We start from the raw sequence: 24,099 nt of genomic DNA on the forward strand, positions 1-24,099 counted from the left end.
AGGAATGTTAACCATATATAAAACTAACTTTGGTGCAGATGAGTAAAGAAAAGGCCTCCAGAAATCAGATAAGTTTACTAGTGATGGGGTTTGTGCAGCCCAGGGACTCCTTACTCTGTAGTAGCAACTGGAAGGTAAGCTTGAGAGGCAGGACTTGAGACACACGAGCAAGCAGTAGGAGGCAATGGAGAAATTCAGGGTCGGGCACACTCCGAAGCTCCAAACCAATCTCATTATGAGGAAGGGCAGGAATGATGAGCTTCCATTGGCCATAGGAAAGGGAGGGGAGGGGAGGGGAGGGGGGGCCCTCCCGTGGGCCCAAAGTCCTGGAACTCCCTCCTGCAGGGCTTGAATTCTCAACAACCCCTTCTTGGCTTGTCCTAGACTCAGGAGAGGTCAAATTAGTGTCCTGGGATGCTGTCATTTTAAATTCATTTTGACAAGTGTTTAATTCTTCTTTATCACAACGCTTGCTCTGAGAGTGATATGCAAATAATGGCTATTCTCCTGCATGCAAAATGTGCAGTATCTCTCCCTATGATCTGTCAATTAACTTGGGGCTGGCTCACTAGCCACTTTGGGGGTGGTCCTGGGCAGGGCAGCCTCTGGCTCTTGGTTCCCTGCAGTAGAAAAGCAACCACACTCCAGGCACTGTAAAGATCTTAACAGAGCAGCTGCCAGCTGTGATCCTGAGATGTGTGTGGGGTGTAAGTGTGGAGTTTGGTGTGTGACTATTGTGCTTAGGTTTGAGTTAATGGACACAAGGGTGTTTGTGAAGGTGACAGTGCATGTAGGATGGGTCTCTGAGCTTGTAGGCACAGTGCCCACATGTGTGAACATGCAGCCATGGGCAATTCTGGAGACCAGAGTTAACAAAGAAGAGTTGTTGAGCCCAAATCTCCGGAGTTGGTGGTTCACTCCTCCCTTGCACCCAGGAAAGTTAAAAAATGTGTGTCCAGATGGAAAGAGATCCCCGAAGAGCCTAAAAGAGTGTCATCAAAGAAAGCATCTTTCCTAGGTTTAGGTGCTTTTCTGAAGTGCCTGTTGAGGTAGGGAGATGGTTCAGTTCATTTTTGGTTTTGTTTTTTTGGTGGGGAGGGTTCCTATCCTAGGATTCTGAGTAACCCGTTCTCTTTTAAAATTTTATTTTATTGAAGTATACTTGATGTACAATATTATATGTTACAGGTGTACAATACAGGGATTCATAATTTTTAAAGGTTATACTCCATTTATAGTTATAAAATAACTATATTCCCTGTGTTGCACCATATAGCCTTGTAGCTTATTTTATACCTAGCAGTTTGTACCTGTTAACCCCCTACCCCTATCTTGCCCCTTCCGCTTCCTCTCCCCACTGGTAACTTCTAGTTTACTCTCTATGTCTAATGGGTCTGTTTCTGTTTTGTTATATTCATTTGTTTACTTTTTAGATTCCACATATGTGATATCATACGGTATTTGTCTTTCCCTGACTTATTTCACTTAGCATGATATCCTCCAAGTCCATCCATGTTGCTGCAAATGGCAGAATTTCATTCTCTTTTATGGCTGAGCAGTATTCCATTGTATATATTTACCGCATCTTCTTTATCCATTCCTCTGTTGATGAAACACGTTGCTTCCGTATCTTGGCAATTGTAAATAATGCTGCTATGAACAGTAGGGTGCATGTATCTTTTCAACTTAGCGTTTTTGTTTTTGTTTGGATATATACCCAGGAGTGGGATTGCTGGGTCATATGGTAGTTCTATTTTTAGTTTCGTGAGAAACCTCCATACTGATTTCCACAGTGGCTGTACCAATTTACATTCCCATCAGCAATGTACAAGGGTTACCTTTTTTTCAGAGGTAGATCCGTTCTTTCTTATAACCACCTGCTCTTTCCCTCAAAAACCAACATTTCCCATCCTGGTAGGAAATACATTCTCTCGTGCAGAAAGGCTGAGGAAATTCTAGTCATCTGGTTCCAAAAGAGAACATTTTTGGAAAATAGTTTATTAACTCATTATAGGGACAGATACATGATCAATGCCTTGGCTTAACACTAAAGAATATCATACTTGTAAGGAGAGAAAAAAACACTGGAAAAATCATTAAATAATACAGCAAAACTACAGACAAATAAATGAGCAGGTACCGATTACACTTGTCATGCATCAAGAAAAGGTTTTTAAATGAGACTCAAAAACCGTAAGGCATCAATGGTAGATGACAAAGGGATTAATACCCTGTAAAAGGCCAATGGACTCTTTTCTAATAAAAATGCTGTTGCAAAGACACAAGCCTAACACTTCCAAATTACCCAGAGCCCAAATCATATATAATGCTAGTGAGTAATGGCCACTTTCTTATCAACTGTGAGTTATAGGCAGATACCAGATTTATTACTTATTTGCTTTTGAGAAACAATTTTCCACCCAACCTAATGGGTTATAAATTGTCTCATTTGCAGCTATTTAATTTAAACCAGAACCTTACTGCCTGTTAAACAAGAACATGAAAAATGACTATGTGGTGTAATGCTAAGAGCCTACTGTTAAAACAGCCATTTAATTCAGGGCAGTTTTTTTTTTTTTTTCCTTTAGAAAATAAAAAAATCAAACCAGCAAAATAAAATGAGGCTTTTGACCTTCAGAGCAGTGATGAAACATATACAGTAGTGTTAGCCACAGCAACGCTGAATGCTACAGAAATAGTACAAGTGACAATTCTGTCCTAATGAGATACAAAACCAACATTAATAATCTTTAGTGTTATCATAGGCTGCCTGAAGGAGGGGGAGGAGGAGGAAATGTAGGTGCGGATGTCAAACGTGAGTGACACCCGAGTGTAATAAACACAGATGCTGAAAGGGTCTGAGAAAGCTGCAACTCCGCTGAGAGACATTTCGCCATTTAAAAAAAAAAAGGAAAGATAGACTGGTTATTTCTAATTTGGCCCAGAAGCCAGAGTTAACCCTTGATGTGCTGCTCAGTTAGAAAAGATGAATGCAGGGAGAAAAGACCACATACTTGATGCTCCTATGAGAGGCTGAGGTGCAAAATCAAATAAATGACCTTGTTTTCTCTCCACAGGAAACAGAAGTCAAGCTTGTCCCTGTGTGGTAGGTCAACAGAAAATGACTTCAGGATTGAATTTAAAGAAAAGACAAAATGAAAAGAGCCCATCACCCTTGTCCTGTGTGAAGCCCTCCCTTCCAGCACTGCAAGAGGATGAGATTCCTTCCACCTCCATGCCGTCAGCTCATGTTCAAGGTGCACAGAGTGGGAAGCGGTGGGGCCATGGAACTCCATCCCCTTCTACCCTTCTAGTTTCAACTGGGAAGGAAGGTCCCCAAACCCCTCTGTCCAGCAAATCTGCCTGCCTGCCTAGAAGGGAGGGAGTAATTTTACCCCAAGCTTCTGGGTCGTGTTCCCCTTTCCTTGTCTCAAAAACCCCCTTGTATGACTTGCATTTATCCCCTCCAAGGAGAACCCTCCAATCTCAATCACAGGCAGAAAGATGCAAGGGAAGCTGAAAGGTCTTTTCCAAACTGCACTGGGGGTAGGCAGTTTGCCTGGGGAGGGGGCCTATGGAGGCACAGATGGGAAGGGGGTGGGAGGATGATGGCTGAAGTGGATGGCAGACACAGGAGTCACGCTCTGGCCTTGAACAGACATGAGGTAGTCATGTTGTTAGGGGAGGATGCAGAGATTGAACCCAGGCAGGAGAACCACATGACACAGTGTGGGAGAGGTGGGAGAGACAGCAGAGACAGATGGAAAGAGGAGACAGAGAAAGCGCAGAGAGGAAAGGAAAGGGTATCAGGGAGGAAAAGAAGGGCGCTAGGATTGGGAGAGCAGGGCGACTGGGAGACAGGCACTAGAGGAGTGAGCGGGGAGGAAGGAGGGGAGAGCAAGAGAAAGCAGATTTTCAAAACCAGGCACTTCCCCAATTACAACACTAGATGCAGAGCTGCTCTGAGGGGAGCCAGAGTCACCCTCTCAATTTGGGCACCGGGGACATGGCAGAGGTGATGCAGCTAAAGCGTTAGGCATTCAGAGCCTGCTTGCACTCAGCCCAGCCAGACAGGAAGTGGGCTGGGGCTGTCTCTGTCAGACAGGGCACTGGAGACACTCTCAGAGTGTGTAATAAAATGCTGGGTGACAGAGGTGGGGGCCCACAGGGCTGGGCACTGTCCTGACCTGGAGGACGGAGTAGGCCGTAGTGACCACTGCCCGGGCCAAGGTTTCCCAGCTCACCAACCAGCACACGCACACGCGCTTCACACGTGTACAGCACGTATAGCTGTGCTTCACGCGTCTCTCGCCTACCACACGTGTCACAGAGCATGGGTGGGGAAGAGTGAACAACCCACTTCTTCCTCTCCCCTGAGCCAGAGCACCCTAGGAGGCTCCAAAGGGCTTGATGATGGTCAGTACCTGCAGGCAGACACGTGTACATGTGTGGCCACCCGTGTCATGTCCCATGATCCGTACCAGCCTGCCCCCAACTGTGCCCTCGAGGGAGCTACGCAGAGGAGGAGACTGGGGCTCTGGGCAGGCCTGGGCTGGCTGCTGGAGGGCAGGGGGCCTTTGGCTGGCAGCTGTTCCCCGGGGCCTCCTGCAGAGCCTCACTGGGCTGGAGATCCGGGTAGGGGCAAGAAGCACTGGCTGCCTCTGGCAGGCAGGTAAGTCTGTCTGGCCCAGGGCTTGCCTGCTCACACCCTCCCAGCTCCCTGTCCAGCCAGTCTGCCCCTTGCCTGAGATTCATAACACCCAAAGTGAGGTCAGCAGCCTCTGAAGGCAGCGGATCCTCGGGTTCCAGGTCTTGGAGGTGGAGGTCAGGGTTCCCTTTGGATGCACTAAAGTCAGAGTGGACAATGACCTCGGCCTCCACCTGGTTCCTGCAGGCTGGGGGCGGCTTCTTCCTCCCATTGCCCTGGTCAGAGAAGAGAACACAAAACCATCACTGAGAGTGACCATCAGAAGGACGGTCATCATTCTTGGGATGCAGAGAGACTGACCCCCAGCCCAGAGCCCGTTATACATTACATGGGAGCTGGTAAAGGAAGAACGGTGACTGTCCTAAAAGAGATGATGATCAGATCCCTGGGAAGGCAGGGAAATACTACGCATTTGCCCTTGCTGAGGAGTTCCAGAAGTACTAGATTCAGTCAGGGCCTCAGTGAACAGGGGGAAGGGCTGAGTGCACTCAGGCCGGGTGCACCGTCAGATCCATGTAATTCTGCTGTGACCCGCTTATGTCTAGGTAGAGGAAGGCTTGTCCCCAACCCAGAGAAATACAGCTTCTCCCAAACTGGCCTGCCCTCCATCCACTCACCTTTAGAGCTCCAGGGATCTGCTGGCTAGACTTTTAGCCCCAGGGAAGTTACCACCAGGGCTCTCCAGAGGATTCACTACTTGCTCTGCACAAACGCGGGGACCCTCCTCTCCTTCCCTCCCCCCTCCTCCCGGGACGCTGACCTTTATGGCGTCATACACCAGAGCCTGCAGCAACAGCGTCTGCCCGGTTCCAGCAGGGGGCAGCAGGGCCCGGGTCAGAGAGGGCATGGGGCCTGCCTGGGGCAGCTCACAGCCTGCCCAGGAACCTGCCCAGCTCAGCCCACCGTGCTGAGCCCAGGAGATCTGCACAGGAAGAAAAGTGGGAGCACTGAGAGCTTGACTGTGAAGTATGAGAGGGAAGTGTATGGAGCTCCCTTCACAGACTCTCTTGGCCCCCTTGCTACCTCCCTCCCCAAGGCTGTAGGGAGAAGCACAGAATGGGCTGAGAGTCTGGGGGTGAATTTGAGGATAGAAAGATCCTCCTGCAGAAAAGCCCAGAGGTTTCTGAGCCAGGCAGGGTCTCCTTCACCACAGAGGCAGGGAAAAGATGGGGAAAGACTCAGGGGTTTGAGCTGGCTGGTCAGGGAATGCAGGATGAGCCACCACTGCTAGGATGGAGGGGACCTGCCCTGTGTGGGCCCACCTTATCCGGATCCCGGTCCCACTTGACCACCTCCAAACTGACCAGCCTCTTTTTCCCATACTGGGGAGAGCCGGGTCTTAGAGGTCTCCCCAGCTCCCAGGATGAGGAGGGATCTTGGTGTTCTGGCCATCCCGAGTCAACCGCAGACAGCCCATCGGGGGCCCTCCCCTCCTTCCTGAGAACCAGGCTGACCTATTCTGCCGGGGATGGAGGCCCATCTGCTTCCCTGCCCTCCCAACCCTTTCAAGGAGGAGGGAGAGTATGCTTTTTCTTCTGCAGCTGGCCCAGGAAGGGGAGGGGGGAGGAGGGAAGGGGCTCTCTCACGGGGTCACACATTGCGCTCTCGCGCCCCCTGGTGTCCTATTTGGGCATGAGCCACAGTGTGGGGCTCGGACCTACCCAGGCTCACCTTTCTCTTGGAGTGACCCCGGCAGTCAGGACCGCCACCACCCATAAGGCTGTGCACTTCAGCCCTGTCCTCGATGTCTGAGGGCGGTGGGGACCAATCCTGGGGACGGGGGTGCACAAGGGACTCCAGTTCATGGGCAGCCGGGGGGCTGGGGGGGGCAAGGCGGGCTCGGGAGTAGAGCGTGGGGTTCCCAGCAGTGGCCGTGGAGGACAGGCCCGGGAGGGCTTCCCTGGAAGGGAAGATGGGGGACAGCACAGTAGTCAAAGAGAGGGGTGGGGGTGAGACTGGTATCTAGTCCAGCCTGTATCCCTGGGCAGGTTCCTACCCATCTCTGAGACTTAATTTCCTGGTCTGTGCAATGAATAAGAAATTCTGGGATTGTTCAAAACAGCTGGGACACTACACTGGGGTCCCTCCTCCCTTGGCTCCAGGCATCTGGAGATTTGGGGTCCCTCTCTGCAAGATGCTGGCAGCTACCAAGGAAGCGGCAGAGAGGCAGCTCTACCTACGCCTGCCCTTGCTGAGGGGATATGCTGGGGGGCTTCCCTAAACCCACCCCCTACTCTCATGAGGTCATCACCCCCAACCCCTTCATCCCAGAGTCAACTTTAATGGGGCTCCTGGGAGTGCCCAGAGCAAGTCATGGCCACTTTCCCTGCTCCCTCATCTCTGCAGCCCTTCTGGAAACCTCTCCTCTGTGCGGTCAGACTGGGTCCTTCACCCACCGGTGGGGGCCACGGCGCAGGCCAGCGCACATGCAGGCCAGGAGGCAGAGGAGGCCCAGGCAGACACCCACGATGATGCCCGTGACGGAGTGCACGTCCAAAGAGTCTGGCGGGGGAGAGATGGAGACGGAACGGATGGAGGACGGGAGAGAACCCAGGGTTCATAGACCTGGACTTGCGGCTTCCTCCAGAGACCCCTGGCCTGAGCCTCAACCTTTGGACATGTGAAATCTTCTCATGCAAGGACAGGAGGGCCCCATGGACTCACAAAGACCACCACTACTCCCTCTCACTGGACATACGGAAGTTGTGGCTCCTCCCCATCAGCCTGGCCTTTCAGTGAAACACACCTCTTGCCTTCCTAACAGGGCTGGTTTTGCAGGTGTGCAACACCTGCAGGGGCACGTGGCCCATGCTTAGAAGGGCTCTGGGCTTGGTTTAATGCTCTGCTGTCACCATCTGGAAGTTCTTCCCCCTTTTTAAATAAGGGACCCCACATTTTCCTTTCACACCAGGCCCTGCTGATTACGTAGCCAGTCCCATTGCCCAAGACCTCCACCCCATAAATCTCATCACCTTTCTCCAAAGCCAGTTCTCCAAAGCAATCTCCTAAAGAAACCAAGCCAGTCTCTCGCAAATCTGACCTCTCAACTGAATCACCACTGAACCACACCCATCTTCCCTCCAAATTTGTCCTCTCCACACCAGGTGAAGAGGGCACTTGTCCAAAACAATGAAAGTGTAGTCATGCCCAGAGGCAGGACCTTGGAAGAGATGGCTTGAGGGTTAGAAGTCAACTGTGTGTGTGTGGGGGGGGGGGCTCTGGAGAGCTTGGGCTGCCCCAGGATGGACCCCACCCCTTCCTGCCTCTTACCTGAAAGCTTTTCCTGGAGAGTAATCACATCCTGCAGGCCAGAGAAGGGCCCAGGCCCCACCTCCGTGCGCGCCCCCATCTTGAAGAAGTACCTAGTGTCGCTCTCGAGGCCGTGGACCTCAGCACTGAAGATGTTTCCTGGCGGGGAGGGGGGGGGCGTGGGGAAGGCAGGGAGAGCAGGGTTGGTGAATTGGGTCGGGGTGGGCTGCAGGGATGGGCTGGGAAGTGGCCCTGAGAGAATCTGCTTCTCCCGCTCAGGCGGTAGCTTCTGGCTGCTCCTCCTAGAACAAACCTCAGCGGCAAGCTCACTACTAACCAGCCACTGGGGAGGCTGGAAAGTGGGGAGAGGGTGGGGAAACTCTTGCTCGGATGCCGTGGGGCGCGAGCCCTCACCCTCGGTGGTGAGCAGGGTCCACTGGTGCTCAGGCTGGGTACGGTTGCTGCTGTAGAGAATCAGATACTCCACGATCTCGCCGTTGGGCTCCGAGGGGGGGCACCAGTGCAGGCGAACAGTGGATGGCGTCAGGGGCCTCAGGCGCAGGTCAGATGGGGGCGTGGAGGGCCCTGGGGGTCAGGAGGGGAGACGGGGAGAGGCAGGGTCACTGACAGCCCCAGCTCTGGGGGCAGCTGGGAGCCAGGGCACAAGGACATAGCCTCCCTGCTTCCTCCTTCACTGGAACAAACCACAAACCACAAAGCAGAATGAGGTCTGGTCTCTCACTGGGGACTTTCTGGAATACAGTCGAGGAGGGGGCTTCACCACCATTCCTCCCCTCTCAGAAACTCTTTTCTACTCCTTGGAGCAGAGCTCCTCAAACTTCCACACCCAAATACTTCCAAGGGTTGAAGACACTGTCTTCAACCCTTGGTATTCTAGGGACCTGGGGGCAGAGCTCAGAAGTTTTTGGAAGGCTTACCTTTTCTTTTAAATTCATCTATTCCGTGGTAACATTTAATATAAAAATAGTGTTTGAAATACTTTAAAGTTCCTAACTCCCCTAACTCCCCTAACTTCCCTTGCCACCCAAAATCTTCAAGTAAAGTTGGTTGATGCCCTGGGTAGCCTCTATGCCTGCCCCTGGCACAAGTCCTCAGGGTCTGGGGAACCACAGTGGGAGAAGCGGCACCTTGGAAGGCTTTGTGTTTTTTTTTCAGAGAAGAAGTTGATCCTGGGGGGTGGGAGTGAATGAGGAAGGGGGAGAAGGAGGGACACAAGGTGGCTGGTGTGTTGGGAAGGGACAGAGATTTGGGGGCTCAGGTTTTCGAGGCCCAACAGAGGGTGGGATGGGGACCCAGGGCTCTAAGGCATAACAGAGCCACAGCACCACGGGCTGCCAGAACCCTCCTTGATCCTAGGTGACTTTCTGCTTCTCAGGCTCCAGTCTCCCCACCTGCGAAAGGAGAAAACATTCCCCCCTCTATAGCCTGGTCAGTTGTGCTGAGGATCCAGTATCATACAGTCTCCTTGGAGAAAACACCAGTGTCTCCCTAAACTCCACACGCAGTTTAAGACCATAAGAACTGAAGTCATGCATGGGTGAGAAACAACTTGCAAGCAGTTTTTAAAAAAGTGAATCCATTAGGGTAGAGGGCCTCCCCACCCTACCCTACACGTGTCTTCCTATTTCAGGTCAGGGACAGAGGTCTGTCAATAGAAAGGTGAGCAGTCTTAGGACTGGAAGCACCAAAGAGCCTCTGCTGTGAGAACAAAAATCCACTTGTCGGGCTTCCCTGGTGGCACAGTGGTTGAGAGTCCACCTGCCGATGCAGGGGACACGGGTTCGTGCCCCCGTCCGGGAAGATCCCACATGCCGCGGAGCGGCTAGGCCCGTGAGCCATGGCCGCTAGGCCTGCGCGTCCGGAGCCTGTGCTCCGCAACGCGAGAGGCCGCAGCAGTGAGAGGCCCGCGTACCGAAAAAAAAAAAAAAAAAATCCACTTGTCTTCAGATGCATTTCCAGAGGGTTCCAGAGTCACAGACTTGCAAAGCGAATGGTCCCATCCTCTCTTTTGACAGATGAGGACCCACAGGCCCTTCGTGGGGAAGGGGACTGCCTAAGTCTCAGTGTGTGTCAGGGGGATGACGGGGACCCAAAGGCAGAACCCAGGACGCCTGCCTCCAGACCTGGCCCCCCTCACAGCTCGCTGAGGTCTTCCCACAGCCTCTTAAAAGAAACCACTCCTCTAAATCTTACGTTATGATGTCTGTGAGTAAACGGTTAAGACCAGCACAGGACTGCCTACAGAGATGCAGAGCAAATGACGGACACTCATGGGGTTCTGAGGGGCGCTTCACAAGAGGGATGCTGGGGCAAGAAGGAGTTCCCTGAAAGACGGACTGGTGGCCACTCACGGTCAGGCAGGGTGGAGCGCTCCACTACGGAGCCGAAAGGCCCGTCCATGTCCACGCCGTGGGACTGTACCGCAAACTCGTATTTGGTGAATGGCTTCAGCCCGCCAATGAGGATGTCTTCTCCAGAGCTGCCAAGGCAAGAAACGTGACCAGGGCTCTCAGGCACACCCTCCTAGCAGGGCAGGGCCCTCCAAATCTACTCCCCTACCCCAGCCCCACGGGGGCCACTAACACCATGCAGAGGACCTGCAGAGGGGTCTGGATGTATCAGGCTCCATGTCCAATCCCCAAGCCAGGCCCCTCTTCCAGGAAACATTCCTGGATTAATCCACATCATTCTCTACCCAAGGGACCACCTCTGATGCTTCTTTTCCTTGATTTAATTTTACTTCAGCTGCCACTGTATATATCTATTTCTTTTTATGCTTTGTTTCCTCTGCCAAACAAACAGCTCCCCAGGTCAGGGTCTCTGTCTCCCCATTTAACTGGGGACCTCTCAGGACAGCAGCTGGGCTGTCTCTTCCCCGTCACGTGAAGTTGAAGAAATAGGTCTGTCCTGCGTGACATTTCCTAGGGTTGAGTACAAGGCTCTCCTGTGAGGGGATGGGACTGGATGGACGCCCCTTTTCCATCTGGTACCATCTGGTCATCAGACCCTCAATGTGCCCCCAGTTTAACACATGAGTCATGAAATGTCCCTGAACCCCCAGGTCCCCTCTCCTCATCACCACCTGCTGCCTTCTTCCCCACCGTCTGCTCTTCCTCCCCCTTCGCAGCATCAGCCCCCTCTTCCCACCTGGTGTAATAGGTGACCAGGGAGGCATTCCTGAGCCCCCAGGGGCTGAAGCGCACCGTGTAGTTGACAATCTTGACTGTGGTGAAGTCTGGTTTTTTCCACCGAAGCCAAATGGATGTGGAGCTGTTTGATTCCGCATGGACATGGGCGGGGGGCAGGGGTGGCCCTCTCTGGATGGGCAGGTCTGGAGGGTGAAAATTAGAGTGTGGGAATGGAGGGAGGATACTCATCCCTCAATATGTATAGTGGTTTGCAGTTCCCAGGGCACTTTCTTTTACCCAGTCTCTTTTGATCCTGTGAGTTGGGTGGCACCATTCTCACTTCACAGATGAGGAAACTGAGGCTCCCCAGAATTTAAGTGATTTTTGCCAAGAGCATACAGATAGCAGACTGCGGAACACTAATATGTAGGAATGTAATAGAGACAGCAAATCATGGCAATTAAGAGCACAGACTCTGGAGCCAGGCTGCCCTGATTCAAATTCCAACTCTGCCACTTAGTAGCTGTGTGACTATGGAGAAGTTAATTAACCTCTCTGTGTCTCCATTCCCCATTCTGTCAGTGGGGCAGATAATAGTACCAACACCTCATAGGGTTGTTATGAGGATTAAATTAGTTAATGTTTGTAAAGGACGTAGAAAAGTTTCATGGAATGAATGTCTGTGTCCCCCCAAAGTTCATATGTTGAAATTTGAACATATGGTGGGTCCTGTCTTAGGGATTAGTGCCTGTCTTCGTCTGTTCAGGCTACTATAACAAACAACCGTAGACTGGGTGACTTATAAACAACAGAAATTTATTTCTCACAGTTCTGGAGTCTGAGATCAGGGTGCCAGCATGGTCAAGTTCTGGCGAAGGCCCTCTTCTGGGTTATAGACAATTGACTTCTCACTGTATCTTCAGAGCAGAAAAGGGAAGCAAGCTCTCTTGTGACTCTTATAAGGGTGCTAATCCCATTCATGAAGGCTCCACCCTCATGACATCATCTAATCCTAATTACCTCCTGTTATATCACATTGGAGTGGAGGGTTTCAGCATATGAATTCTGGGGTGACACACATTTTCAGTCTATAACAGTGCCCTTATAAAAGAGACCCCAGGGAACTCTCCAACCCTCTTTCTGCCATGTGAGGACACAGCGAGAAGACGGCCTATGGTCTACGAAGCAGGAAGCAGGTCTTCACCAGACACTGGCTCTTCTGGGGTCTCGATCTTGGACTTCCCGGCCTCCAGAACTGGTTGTTCAAGCCACCCAGTCTATAATGTTTTGTTGCAGCGGCCCCAGCTAAGATCCTGAGCCTCAGTTTCCTGGTGGGCCACAAAGGGATACCCTCCCTCCCTAGAGCAGAGGAATAATCTGATAGACGGTGCAATGTAGGTGGATGTATTTTAAAAAGTGTTTAAAGGTCAAACTTGGAGTCAGAAGTCACTGATGAACCATGGGGTTTTTCTCTGTCCAAACCTTCCGTATTAGCACTGTTCATGGATAATGAAAACACGGTGAGCAGACCTACAAGACAGTGCACAAGCTGGAGCTTCTCTCTGTAGCCTAGAAGAGCCTAGTAGAATGGGTGTGTGGGTAGCTGAAGCTTCCAGACAACCTGACCACCAGAGCTGGCCCAGAGGAAAGGGAAAGGAGGCCATCCTGTTGACTGAGACCTCCTCCCCCGCTTCCCCAGCCCCCTCACCTGGGGTGGGAGCCTTTTCCGTCTTGCCCTTCCACACTGCCGCATAGCCATCCTCGTGTTTGTTGAATGCCACGAGCTTCACCTCGTACAGCTGGCCAGGGACTGGGGAAGGTCATGGGGGTCACTCACTGGCTAGAGGAACCTCTGGGGTCATCTCCAGCCACTGACCCCGCTTGTCCAGTCTCCCACTGGAGCTATGTCCATCTCATCCCTCCCCACCGGGCCCTCCTCACCTAGCTGGGTCAGCTCATACTGCTTCACTTTCTTCTTGAGCCGGACAGGACCCACATCCCAAGCCTGGTCTCCACGGCCCCCTGGAGGGCCCTCGCCATCTGCCTCCTCCTCCTCTGTCCCCACCTCTCGCCAGTACAGTTTGTAGCCAGAGATCTGAGCAGGGTGAGGGGGTGGCTGCCATGATACGACCAGGGACTCCATCCTTGCCCGTACCTTCAGCTCTGCAGGGGCAAAAGGGACTGCGGGCAGAGGCGCAGGAAGGGAGGGGGGAAGAGACAGGAGGAAGCAAAAAGCAGGAAGACAGCATTGAGTGACAGCCTTGCCAGCCTTCTCCCAGTGCATCACCGTTCAGCCACCGGCCTAAGGGCCAGGCCCAGGCTCGGTCTAGAGCACACCTCACTCTTCCACAAGTGCTGGGAATGCAAGGATGTCTCCCGGGCATTTGCAAAGAGGTCAGCAAGGAGCACCTCTGGGGCAGGGCTGACAGCACCTCGCTTGGAGCAGGGCTCTAGAATTCTTCTGAAGGAATGAATGCATGAGTACCGGCAGGTAGGGGATCCCAGGGATTGCTAAAGCCGGGAAGGAGGGATGGAGCCATTGGAAGTGGGGAGCCCTACTTGGAAGCCTAAGAGTGGGGCAGCTCACTATGTGTCTGATGCTGTTCTCACAACCCTATAAAATAACGAAAGCACTATTATCCGTGTTTTACAGATAAGAAAACTGAGGCTCGTAAAAGTAACTTGCCCAAGGTCACACGGATAGTATGTGCGCCAGGTCTTGAGTGCATTTAACCACTCTACTGTTGGGCCTCTCAGCCAAACCCGCGATCATCATCATGGAAGCAGCTACTATTTAACAAGTTCTAATTATGTACTAAACATTTTGTTTACATTAATTAATCCTCGTGCCACACCTGGCAGTAAATGAAGTCTTAGAGTTGTGAATGGTCTGTCCAAAGTCACACAGCAGATGGAAAGGAAACAGGAGCTCAGGGGTGTCTGCAAAAGCTAGCCCTTCGCCTCTTCGCCCATCCTCCCTTGCCCATCGAGCAGGGGGAGCCATGGAACGTCTCTGATGGAGGAGGCGGCTGGGTCTGGGTTCCAAGGGCAAACATACACATACATACATAGGCACACGCATCACCCCAACTGTCCCCTCTGACCCCGTACCGTGGCTCTGGTTATGCACACTGGGCGTCCTGTGCTGCATCCACTGGGAGGGGGCCCCGTAGCCGGTCCCTGTGCCGGCCGAAATCCGCACTCGATACACTTTGTTGGGCTGAAGCGAGTTCAGTGTAAACTGTGTCTCATTCCCTGGCACCTCGATGGAGAAAATCTGATCTGCTGGGACAGAAGAGACTGGCTCTGGGTGGCCACCTAAGGACCAGGACTCCTAAACTCCCCTACACTGACTTTTCCACCTCAGGTCCTGGTTCCTCAGGGCCCATCGGAGCCTAAAACCCTCAGTGCCCGGACGGACTCCATGCTCCAGGGCTGACTCCTGGGCCTCCAACTCTGGCTGACACAGCCATCAGCCTCGGCTCAGAGCGGGAAGGATCATGGCACATACTCCCCGCCGCCCCAGGAGCTGTCAGTAACCAATCCCCCCCACACACACACCAGGGTGCTGGCATGAGGCACTGGCTGTGAAGGCCATCAAGCACCACCTACCTTCCGGAGCCCTGCCAACCACCCAAGCCCCCTTCCCCACCCTTCCCTCCCTCCCCACCCTCATCCTGGCCCCCAGCCACTTGCCTTCTCCAATCTCTCCATCCCTTTCACACCTCCTCCCCTAGATTCCTGACATCTGTCCTAACACACACACCCCCATGCCTCATTTCTCTCAATCCCACAAGCACACCCTCCACCTCCCTATCCCTCATCTGATTTTTGAGCTGGAAGGGACCCCAGGGATTACCTAGGTTACCTGCCTCATTTCACAAAGACACTGAGGCCGGGACTCAACAGGATTACACACTGCAGCCGTAGAGGAGGTGGGGCTAGACCCCAGGCCTCCCCCTGTCTTGAGCTAGCCCTCTTCGCCTTCCCTTTCTCTCCTGCCCTCCCAACCCCCAGCCCACCTTCCCCCTTTCCAGGTTCACCTTGCCCTACTCCACAGCTCTGCTCAGGCCCCCAGCCACTCTGATCAACCCCTCACACCAATGATTCCCAGCCAGGTGGAGCCCGTGTCCTGCCCCCACTCACCTTCCTTTCCCAAACCGTACTCTATCTTGTACTTCACCACCTGCCCATTGCTCAGGCTGGGGGGCAGGGGCAGCCATACCACCCTGACGTCCGAGGGGTTGGGGCTGGACAGGGAGAGCTGGGGCGCTGCACTGGGGACTGAGACAGAAGAACATCTACGTGAGCTCTGCTCCACCGACGTGGAAGGTGAGGCCCAGGAGTGGTCAGAGACTTGCCCAGGTCACACAGCAAGTCAGAAGTAGGCCCAGGACCAGGATCTGAGGGAGGAAAGGGAGCCTCTCAGGGGAGCCCCAAGCTGGAGATGAGGGGACATCCTTCCCACCCTGAAGCCAGAATAAGGTTGGGGGCACAATCGTCTACATCCGATGGATCGTCACTGGCTCCTGTCTGACTGGATGGTACGTGGGTGTCGGGGAGAAGGGCCATCTGATACAGGCAATCATGAGACCTGGGCTCAAGTCCCAGCTGTACTACTGACCTTGGGCAAGTCACTAATTTTCTGGGCCTCAGTTTTCCCAACTGTAAATTAAGGAGAAGAACCCTCGCCCACTCCCTTACAGGGCACAAAATACGGCATAACGCAGGTAAAAGTGCCTTGGCGAACACTAGTAAAGTGAAGCTGAGCTACCATCCCCAGGGAATTCTCTGGGCCCCAAGGTGCCCACTGCAGGTGCAGAGGTCCTACCATCATCCAGTGTGTGGACCAGTGCTGGGGTGGAGGTGCGGCTGGCCCCCAGCTGCGAGTAGGCCACCACGTAGAACTCATAGTCTGTGTTGGGTTCCAGGTCCCGAACCTGTAGCTCAGTGGTGTCATTGTTCACTGCAAACTGGTATTCCACATTGTCCATGCCTGAGTGGGTTAGGGTTAGAGGACAGTCTGTCACAGGGCAACCCCTGAGGGCTCGCCAGCTGGAAGCTGTCTAGGGATCCTTTATATTGTCCCAGTCCCTAGAATAGCCTCTTTACAGCTAAATCATTCCAGATAATCTCAGTGGGAGAGTATAAACTCCCCTGACTTCTAGTCCCACTGTATTAATTCCTCCACTGGTCAGGAAGTCCCTTCTAGCCTCTAACTGAAGTGACTCCTGCTGCAATTAACAAGCTGGCTCCAGGAATGCCAAGCCACTTTCCCTGGGAGGAGAAGCATCCTCTCCCTCCTCTCTTATAACAAACTGTGGCTGAGGGAGAAATGTACTAACCCATTTCTACACAGGTCTCTCCTGTGGGTTCCCACCCCATCCCGTTCTATCCTATCCCCAAAGGCAACCCTTCAATCATCCAGCCTGTGCCGCGCCCCTCCCCGCCCCCCAGAGCCCCCGAGTAGGTCTTTGCTGGGGCCTCTTAGCCCCGGGGAGACTTACCCCGTGCCTTCTGGTAGTGGAGGGAGAAGCCGATGATCTGCTCGCTGTGCAGCTCGGGCCGCTCCCAGGCCACCAGAACGGCGGAGCTGCTCAGCGGCGTGGCGGTGACCCGCGTGGGAGCGCTGGGCAGCCCCTCGCGCACCACTACTGCCAGAGGCGCGGCGGCGCACGCCGTGCCCGCGCCATTCTCGGCCACGCACTGGTAGTAGCCGGCGTCCTGCAGGCCGATCTGCGTGATGACCAGGCTGCCGCCGCCGCCCTGCACCTTGACGCGCCCGTTGGGCCGCAGCGGCTCTCCGTCGTGCAGCCAGCGCAGCGTGGGCCGCGGCTCCCCGGACGCGCGGCACACGAAGCGCGCGGTGCTCGCCCGCGTCCGTGACAGCGCCTCCGGCGCCTGCGAGATGACAGGGGCGGCTGGGGGAGGGGAGGGGGACGCTGACCGCGCGCTCCGGCCACCAGGGGCACTGGCTCCCGCCCCCAATACCCGACGGACACCCCGACGGACTCCCGCATCCTCTCCACTCATTCTAACAGCTTCCTGACTCACCCGTCCCCCCAAAATACCCTCGGCAGTGCAGCTCTAGCTCTCTTCCGCCTTTTACCCCAGCCCCACACTGACCATTCTCTTTCTCTCTCCGAGTTGTCCCCAGGCCTCCTCGGCCTCCCCTAAATACCCTGGTTCCTCCTGGATCTAACCCTGCTCCCGCACTTACCATTTCCTTCTCCCCTACCTCCCAGTATCCCTTACCTATCAGATTTACCCCTCAGCCAGCCCTGAGCAACCCTGCCCCTAGTTTTCTCCTCCCAGACCACTCCATCTCCCCCGAGTAACCTCAGTCCCACCCCTCCCCACATTACCTGGGTCCCACCCAGACCACCCCTCCCCTCTGCCCCCACTCCATCCTCCAATCTCTTTCCACCACTTCCTCTCCTCTAATTACCTAGTCTGTCCCCTCCAATGCCCCACCCCCCGCCTTATCCCTTTTTCATCCTCCAGCACCGCCCCTCAGTCCCTCTGACACACCCACTCGCCCCTTTACCCCCCTCCCCTCTCCTCCCGGCCCCGCCCTAGCTAACCCGCCCCAGTCCGGTCTCCCTCACACCTACTCCGCGGTCTTTCGCCCTCCCTCACCCTCCTCCCCTCCTCACCCAGCACGCGGAGCTCTGCGGCTGCGGTTGCGAAGTCGCGCGTGCGGGGCTTGTTAGCTCGGCAGACGTAGACGCCGGAGTGCCGGGGCTGCGCGCTGGTGATTAGTAAGTTGGTGCGGCCCAGGACGATGACATCGGTGGAGATGGGCTTCCCATCTGCGGGAGGAGGGAGAGCGCTGGAGGGGGGAGCTGAGGGCTGCCCCTCCATCCACTCTCCGGATCTCGGGAGACCCTCTACACCCGGGTTAAGAGAACACAACAGTCGCTGGCTGGGATCTCAGTTCCTCCACTTGCTAGACCGATGACTTCCTCTGAGCCCTTAGTGCCTCTGTCTGTAAAATGGGGAGATGGTCCCTCGCTGGAAGGGCTGCTCTGAGAGCGTAACGAATAAAGTCTGTGGGCCTGGCCGGCACAATGCAGGCACATAAGAAGTGCTCAGTACACCGGTCAGTTATTACCATTACCATTATTATTAAATTCATTTCTCTCAAGAAGGACACTCCTCCCATATGGTCTTAGCCCAGTGCTATGATGAACATACGGCTGGAAAGGTCTGGACCAGAACCAAAGATCTGAATCTGTGCAGACTTTTATCTTGATGTGAAGTGAAAACCATTTTAAAAGCCCTTCCCTTATGGACCTGAACAGAAAATCCAGGGAAGAAATGCAAATGGCCAATAAACAAAAAAGTGTTCAACTTCACAAAATCAAAGACATGCACATCAAAACACAGATGTTCATTTTCACCCATCAAATTGGGAAAGTTTTTAAAAATAGTATGAGAAAGGGTAAATGCTGATAGGGCTAACAGGGGCTCCACCTTGACCTTGAAACCAGGATTCCACTTGTGGGCACTCTGTGGTGGGGAGCTGTGAACGGGGCTGATCACTGCAGTGTTAACTGTAATAGTGGACAACTGGGAAGGACTTAAAAATTCAATAGCAGGAACTAGCAACTTAAATTATGGTGACATTCAAATGATGGACTATCATAGTTATTAAAATTATTTTCGAAAAAGTTTTAAAGATGGGGAGATGTTTATGATATACTGTTGAATGAAAATAGGACTTGGAATTGTAAGTAAGCACGCTTTCAATTTTGGGGAAAAATGTACATGTGCATAGAAAAAAATCTGGAAGAAAATATGCTCATATGTTAACAATTTTAATCTCCGAGTGGTGGGATGTTTTCTGTTTCTCCTTTTCCCTAGTTTTCTACAATGAATACGTACAACTTTTGCCATCAGAAGAAAACAAAACAAAACAAAAAAGCAATGCCCCTCTGACTTAGTTGAGTAAGTTCCTAGACTTAGTTGAGTAAGTTCCTAGAAAAGGAACAGTGCCCAGGGGCAGGAATGAAGTCCATTTCCAGCTTCTCTCTTCCCAGTCTCTGTCCAGGAGTGCTATTAGCAGAGTTTCTCCAAGTGAGATCCCAGAGCCACAGGTGTCAGGACCCTCTGGGACAGCAATGCTCAAATCCTTACTGTGTACACAAATCACAGAATCTCAGGAGACCTTGTTAAGATGCAGAGGCCTAGGGCACCCCAGATTCTGCATTTCTAACTATGGCCAGGAGGTAGGTCCAAAGACCACACTTTCTGTAGAAGGACCTCAGACACTTGTTAAGCATTAAAAATCCTGGGTCATGACTCTCCAGGCATACATGGAGGGAGTCCGCAGTTTTAAGATGCTCCCTGGGATTGGGACTGACATATAGTACACACTACTATATATAAAATAGACAACTAATAAGGACCTATTGTATAGCACAGGGAACTCTACCTAATACTCTGTAATGACTTATATGGGAAAAGAACCTAAAAAAGAGTGGCTATATGTCTATGTATAACTGATTTACTTTGCTGTACACTTGAAACTAACACAACATTGCAAATCAACTATACTCCAATAAAAATTTTTTAAAAAATTAAAAACTAAAAAAAAAAAAGAAGCTCCCTGGGTCATCTTGATGCCTGGTCAGGATTTGAGAAACACTGATAATAGAACTTCTGGGTGACACAACAGGCTTACTGCAATAATAGTACGAGGGTCCTGCTGGCCCCAGGATCCCCCTAACTAGGCAAGTGTCACAAGTCCAAGGAGGCCGGACAGGTCAGGGAGGCACAGATACCAGCACTGTTCTTTCTCATCAGCTCGGTGGGGGTATGTAGTCATTTGGGTTATTATTTTTCTTTAAACTCTATGTATTCATCACGACATAGTCTTGAATGTGAGATACAAACTTACAAAAAGAAGGCAGTGTGGAGTCGTATACTGAACCAGGGGAAAAAGGGTAAAAAGAGCTGGGTTTGGGACTTTCTGGTGGTCCAGTGGGTAAGATTCTGAGCTCCCAATGCAGAGGGCCCGGGTTCGATCCCTGATCGGGGAACTAGATCCCACATGCCACAACTAAAAGATTCCGTATGCCGCAACAAAGATGCCGTGTGCCGCAACTAAGACCGGGCGCAGCCAAATAAATAAATTAAAAAAAAAAAAAAAGAGCTGGGTTTAAGACTTACTTCTGCCATCAACTTGGCACAAGTCACTTATCTCAAATGGAAACAAAAATAATCCTTGCTTTTCTTCCATACAGGGCTGTAAGGGGTGGTGTACCAGAAAGAGAACAGGCTCTAAAGTTTGGGTCCTGGCTTTCTACCTTCCTCTCTGAGCCTCAGGTTCCTCATCTGCCCTCTGGGAATAATAGCCCTGGCCCCTACCCTCCTCCAAGGGCTCCAGCAGGAGAGTAGGTTGCATGCTCAGTAGACTGCAAGGTGACGTTTGGCCGGCACCCTCATTACCCTGATAGCATCGATAGCATCTCCTGTAACGCATTCCCACCTGGCACTCATCACTTGCTGCCTGATACTGTCAAGCGTCTTGTCACGGATGTGTGCTTATCTCCCTTAAACAGACTGTGAGTTCAGAGGGCAGGCCCCCCCCTTTTTTATTCACTGTGCCCAGCATGAAGCCAGGCACACGAAGGCGGCAGCACACTGGGTGGACCAGGAGGTGCTGTGTAGTTAAACAGACCAGCAGAGGGTCCAAGTTCCACCTGACTCGCTGGCCCCTTTCCAGCTCTCACACATTCACTGTTGTGAGGACTGGAAACATAGCGTGGAAAACCGAGCCCAGTGCCCCACCCGCCAAGTAAGGTCTCACGAGTGATTTTGTGAGTGGCAGACTTAGTGCGCTTCGTAAAGGAAACTTGCTACACGGATTGATGATTAATTTTGTCCAGGCTCCCTACCCACACTCAGCCCTGGGACAGGAGTTAGTTCCTACCATACCAAAGGTCGGTGACCATTGCATGGTCACCCTTATAGCTCCTTGACTTGGGGATGTGTGAGATGCCACACCCTTCCTCTCCCATGCCCTCAGGTCCCCTCTCTCCACTTACCCTGTCGGACCCAGGACACGAAAGGGGTGGGGTCAGCAGAGGCCACACACTCCATCACCACACTCTGGCCAGACACCACGGTGGTGTTCTCCGGGGCTGCCACAATGACCACGTCCTGCCCCCCGATGGATGCCAGGGACCCTGAAGAGAGGGCAGGCCAGCAGGCAGCTTTACCATCAGGCATCTTCACATGCAGCACCTCACCTGATGCTTACAGTCACCTGGTGAGGCAGGTGGGGCAGGGAGCAGCCAGGGTTCCATCTGACAGATGGGAAAGCAGCTGCATAGTTCAGCAGAGCTGGGACTGGAACTCAGAGCTCTTTCTCTGGGAGCCAGGAGAGGAATAACCCGACCTCCGACACACCACCCCCATTCTCCCCTGTCAGATTGAAGCCACCCTCCGGGCAGAGAACCAGCAGAGTCAAGAGTAGACTTGGAAACAACTATACCCCAGTTTAAAACAAAAGAAAAAAAAAAAAGTAGACTTGGAGTCTGGACTTGGAGTCAACAGTTATAGTTTCTAGTTCTGGCAAGTCCGTTCTCCAGAGGGCCTCGATTCCCACGTGGGAAAGGCAGGGGATGGGTTCGAGTTTCTGCCAGCTTGGCAGCCCCCTGAGCACTAATTCTCTGCCAAGTTCTCAAGTGTGACCCTGGGTCCCTGGGTCAACATGGTGAATACCCGGTTTGTCCAGCAGGTGGAGGCAGAGACCCCGGGCACGGGAGGGAGCGCGAACCAGACTCAGCGCGTCAGCTAAGCCCTAGGAAGCAGGGTAGGAGTGGAGGTGTAGGGGATGAGGAGGGGGATGGGAAGAGAAGAAGGAGGGGCGCGGGTTGAGGGAAGATGCCATGGCAAAGGGAGGCAAGGGAGAGGCCCTTGTGGGAGGCCCGGAGTGAGATCTACTGAGCACCTGCTAGGCAGCAGGCACTTCCCAATCTTATCTCAGCGATTCTCACCACCTCCCTGAACTGGACATTTGATAAGGAACCCAGGGTCACGCAGATGGTGAGCAGAGAAGGCAGGATTCAAACCAGGTCGTTCTGACCCCAAAGCCTGTGTCCTTCCTACTGCATCACCCTGGGACGGGAGATTTTCAGAGAAATGGAGAGAACACGAGCCCCAGACCATCAGGAGCTAGATGCACAGCAAGCAGCAGCAGGGTGAATCCCCTTCAGGGCACACAGAGGGCCGGGGACCAGGGCTTCAGGGCACGGACACTCCTCCACGGACGCCTCACCTCCCCACCCCTGAACGCTCCACCCAACTCAAGAGAACACAGAGCCTCGCAGGAAGAGAGCCCTAAACTGGGAGTCTTGGGTTCCTGCCCCAGTTCTATCTCTGACTTGTTGGGGGGCACTGCCTTCTCTGGGCTTTATCGCCTTGCCAGTTACTTATTTGAAGGCAGGCCTTGGACTACTTGAGGCCCCGCCCAGCTCCAAAATGGCCGACTCCAGAAACCCCCAGCTTTCCGCACCCAGGCAGCCCCCTTACCTCTGTGGGCCACGCGGAGGAGGGCCTCCTGGCTGAAGCGCTGGTTTGCTGAGTTGGTGGCCACGCAACGGTAGGAGCCTGCATCACCTTTCTGAACGTCCAGTATCTGGAGGACCCCATTGGGAAGGGTGATGAGCCTTTGGAAGAGAGAGGGCACCTGTGAGGTGCGCAGGAGCTCCTCAGGGAGGGTAGCACGCCCAGTCCTGGACCCACCTTTCCCTCTGGCCTGAAATACCTAGAGCAGTTCACTTGCAAGGTTCACTCATAATAAAAGAAATGCAAATTAAAACTACAAGATACCATTTTCACCTATCAGATTAGCAAAGGTCAAAAGTGTTTTTTTAAATTAATTAATTTATTGGCTGCGATGGGTCTTCGTTGCTGTGCCTGGGCTTTTTCTAGTTGCGGTGAGCGGGGGCTACTCTTCATTGCGGTGCACAGGCTTCTCATAGCAGTGGCTTCTCTTGTTGCGGAGCACAGGCTCCAGGCATGTGGGCTTCAGTAGTTGTAGCACGCAGGCTCAGTAGTTGTGGTTCGCGGGCTCTAGAGCACAGGTTTAGTAGTTTTGGCGCACGGGTTCAGTTACTCCGCAGCATGTGGGATCTTCCCGGACCAGGGCTCGAACCCGTGTCCCTTGCATTGGCAGGCGGATTCTTAACCACTGCACCACCAGGGAAGTCCCAAAGGTCAAAAGGTTTTGTTTTTGTTTTCTTAATTTTCTTTTTGTTTTTTCTTCTTTTTTGGGGAGGGGGCCACAAAGCTTGTCCAATCAAAAGGTTTAATAACACCCTTTGTGGATGAGGGAATGGGGGAAGGCAGTCCTGCCTTGTTGGTGGTCATGCCAAATCAGTACACCCTCTTTCAAGGGCAAGCTGGTGATATCTTACGATCAAACCTGCATGTGCCTTTTGAACCAGCAATATCACTTCAAGGACTTTATCCTACAGATATTCTCGTACATGTACACAAAAACGTATGTCTAACGATATTCACTCCAGCCCTGTCTGTAATAGCAAAAGACTGGCAACAGTCCAAATGTCCATCTGTAGGGTGGGAACTAGCTAAATCAGTCTGGGTACATTCACACAATGGAATGCTAGGCAGCTGTTAAAAGGAGACAGTTCAATGTGTACTGCTATAAGACCATCTCCAAAATATGTATGGTACAGAACAGTGTGTGTGTGACGCGTACACTTATATGCTTTTGCACTGAATGTCCCTGGTAATAGTGGCTATCTCTGGGGAGGGGACCTGGGATCCTGGGACCTGTCAGTGGGAGATTTAATTTTCATTAAATAACCTTCTGTATAGTTTGATTTGTTTACCCCCTGCCTGTATTACCTCCTGTCTCCCTGATAAAATCCCTTCTATTCACACTATCTCATCTGAAACTCGAAACAAGCCCAAGGGGTAGAGGGGATCACAGCCTTCCTTTTAATGGTGACAAAACTA

General features: G+C 52.7%; 1 protein-coding gene across 7 annotated transcripts in view; it reads right to left on the reverse strand.

Annotated features, from left to right (window-relative positions):
- Nucleotides 1-1,381: 1,381 nt before the first annotated feature.
- Nucleotides 1,382-24,099, reverse strand: part of IGDCC4 (immunoglobulin superfamily DCC subclass member 4) — a 38,337-nt gene continuing 15,619 nt past the window's right edge. Inside the window, exons 4-21 of one of the 7 annotated variants that reach the window (XR_009541065.1) lie at nucleotides 22,648-22,784; nucleotides 21,159-21,299; nucleotides 17,763-17,918; nucleotides 16,614-17,027; nucleotides 15,938-16,102; nucleotides 15,253-15,390; nucleotides 14,218-14,391; nucleotides 13,048-13,287; nucleotides 12,815-12,916; nucleotides 11,126-11,309; nucleotides 10,330-10,457; nucleotides 8,372-8,542; nucleotides 7,979-8,116; nucleotides 7,105-7,210; nucleotides 6,380-6,608; nucleotides 5,469-5,630; nucleotides 4,188-4,923; nucleotides 1,382-3,099 (exon numbers count right to left, since the gene is read on the reverse strand). Coding sequence is in view for 6 of the 7 variants with exons in the window: in XM_060152047.1 (XP_060008030.1) it covers nucleotides 4,513-4,923; nucleotides 5,469-5,630; nucleotides 6,380-6,608; nucleotides 7,105-7,210; nucleotides 7,979-8,116; nucleotides 8,372-8,542; nucleotides 10,330-10,457; nucleotides 11,126-11,309; nucleotides 12,815-12,916; nucleotides 13,048-13,287; nucleotides 14,218-14,391; nucleotides 15,253-15,390; nucleotides 15,938-16,102; nucleotides 16,614-17,027; nucleotides 17,763-17,918; nucleotides 21,159-21,299; nucleotides 22,648-22,784 (3,196 nt within the window). In the remaining variant the exon portion in view is untranslated. Of the gene's footprint in view, nucleotides 4,924-5,468; nucleotides 5,631-6,379; nucleotides 6,609-7,104; nucleotides 7,211-7,978; nucleotides 8,117-8,371; nucleotides 8,543-10,329; nucleotides 10,458-11,125; nucleotides 11,310-12,814; nucleotides 12,917-13,047; nucleotides 13,288-14,217; nucleotides 14,392-15,252; nucleotides 15,391-15,937; nucleotides 16,103-16,613; nucleotides 17,028-17,762; nucleotides 17,919-21,158; nucleotides 21,300-22,647; nucleotides 22,785-24,099 lie in introns of all 7 variants that reach the window. The other 6 variants (XM_060152090.1, XM_060152080.1, XM_060152071.1 and 3 more) reach the window with 6 other exon arrangements.

Source organism: Lagenorhynchus albirostris, chromosome 1, assembly GCF_949774975.1.
Source record: "Lagenorhynchus albirostris chromosome 1, mLagAlb1.1, whole genome shotgun sequence".
Taxonomy (NCBI): Eukaryota; Metazoa; Chordata; class Mammalia; order Artiodactyla; family Delphinidae; genus Lagenorhynchus; species Lagenorhynchus albirostris.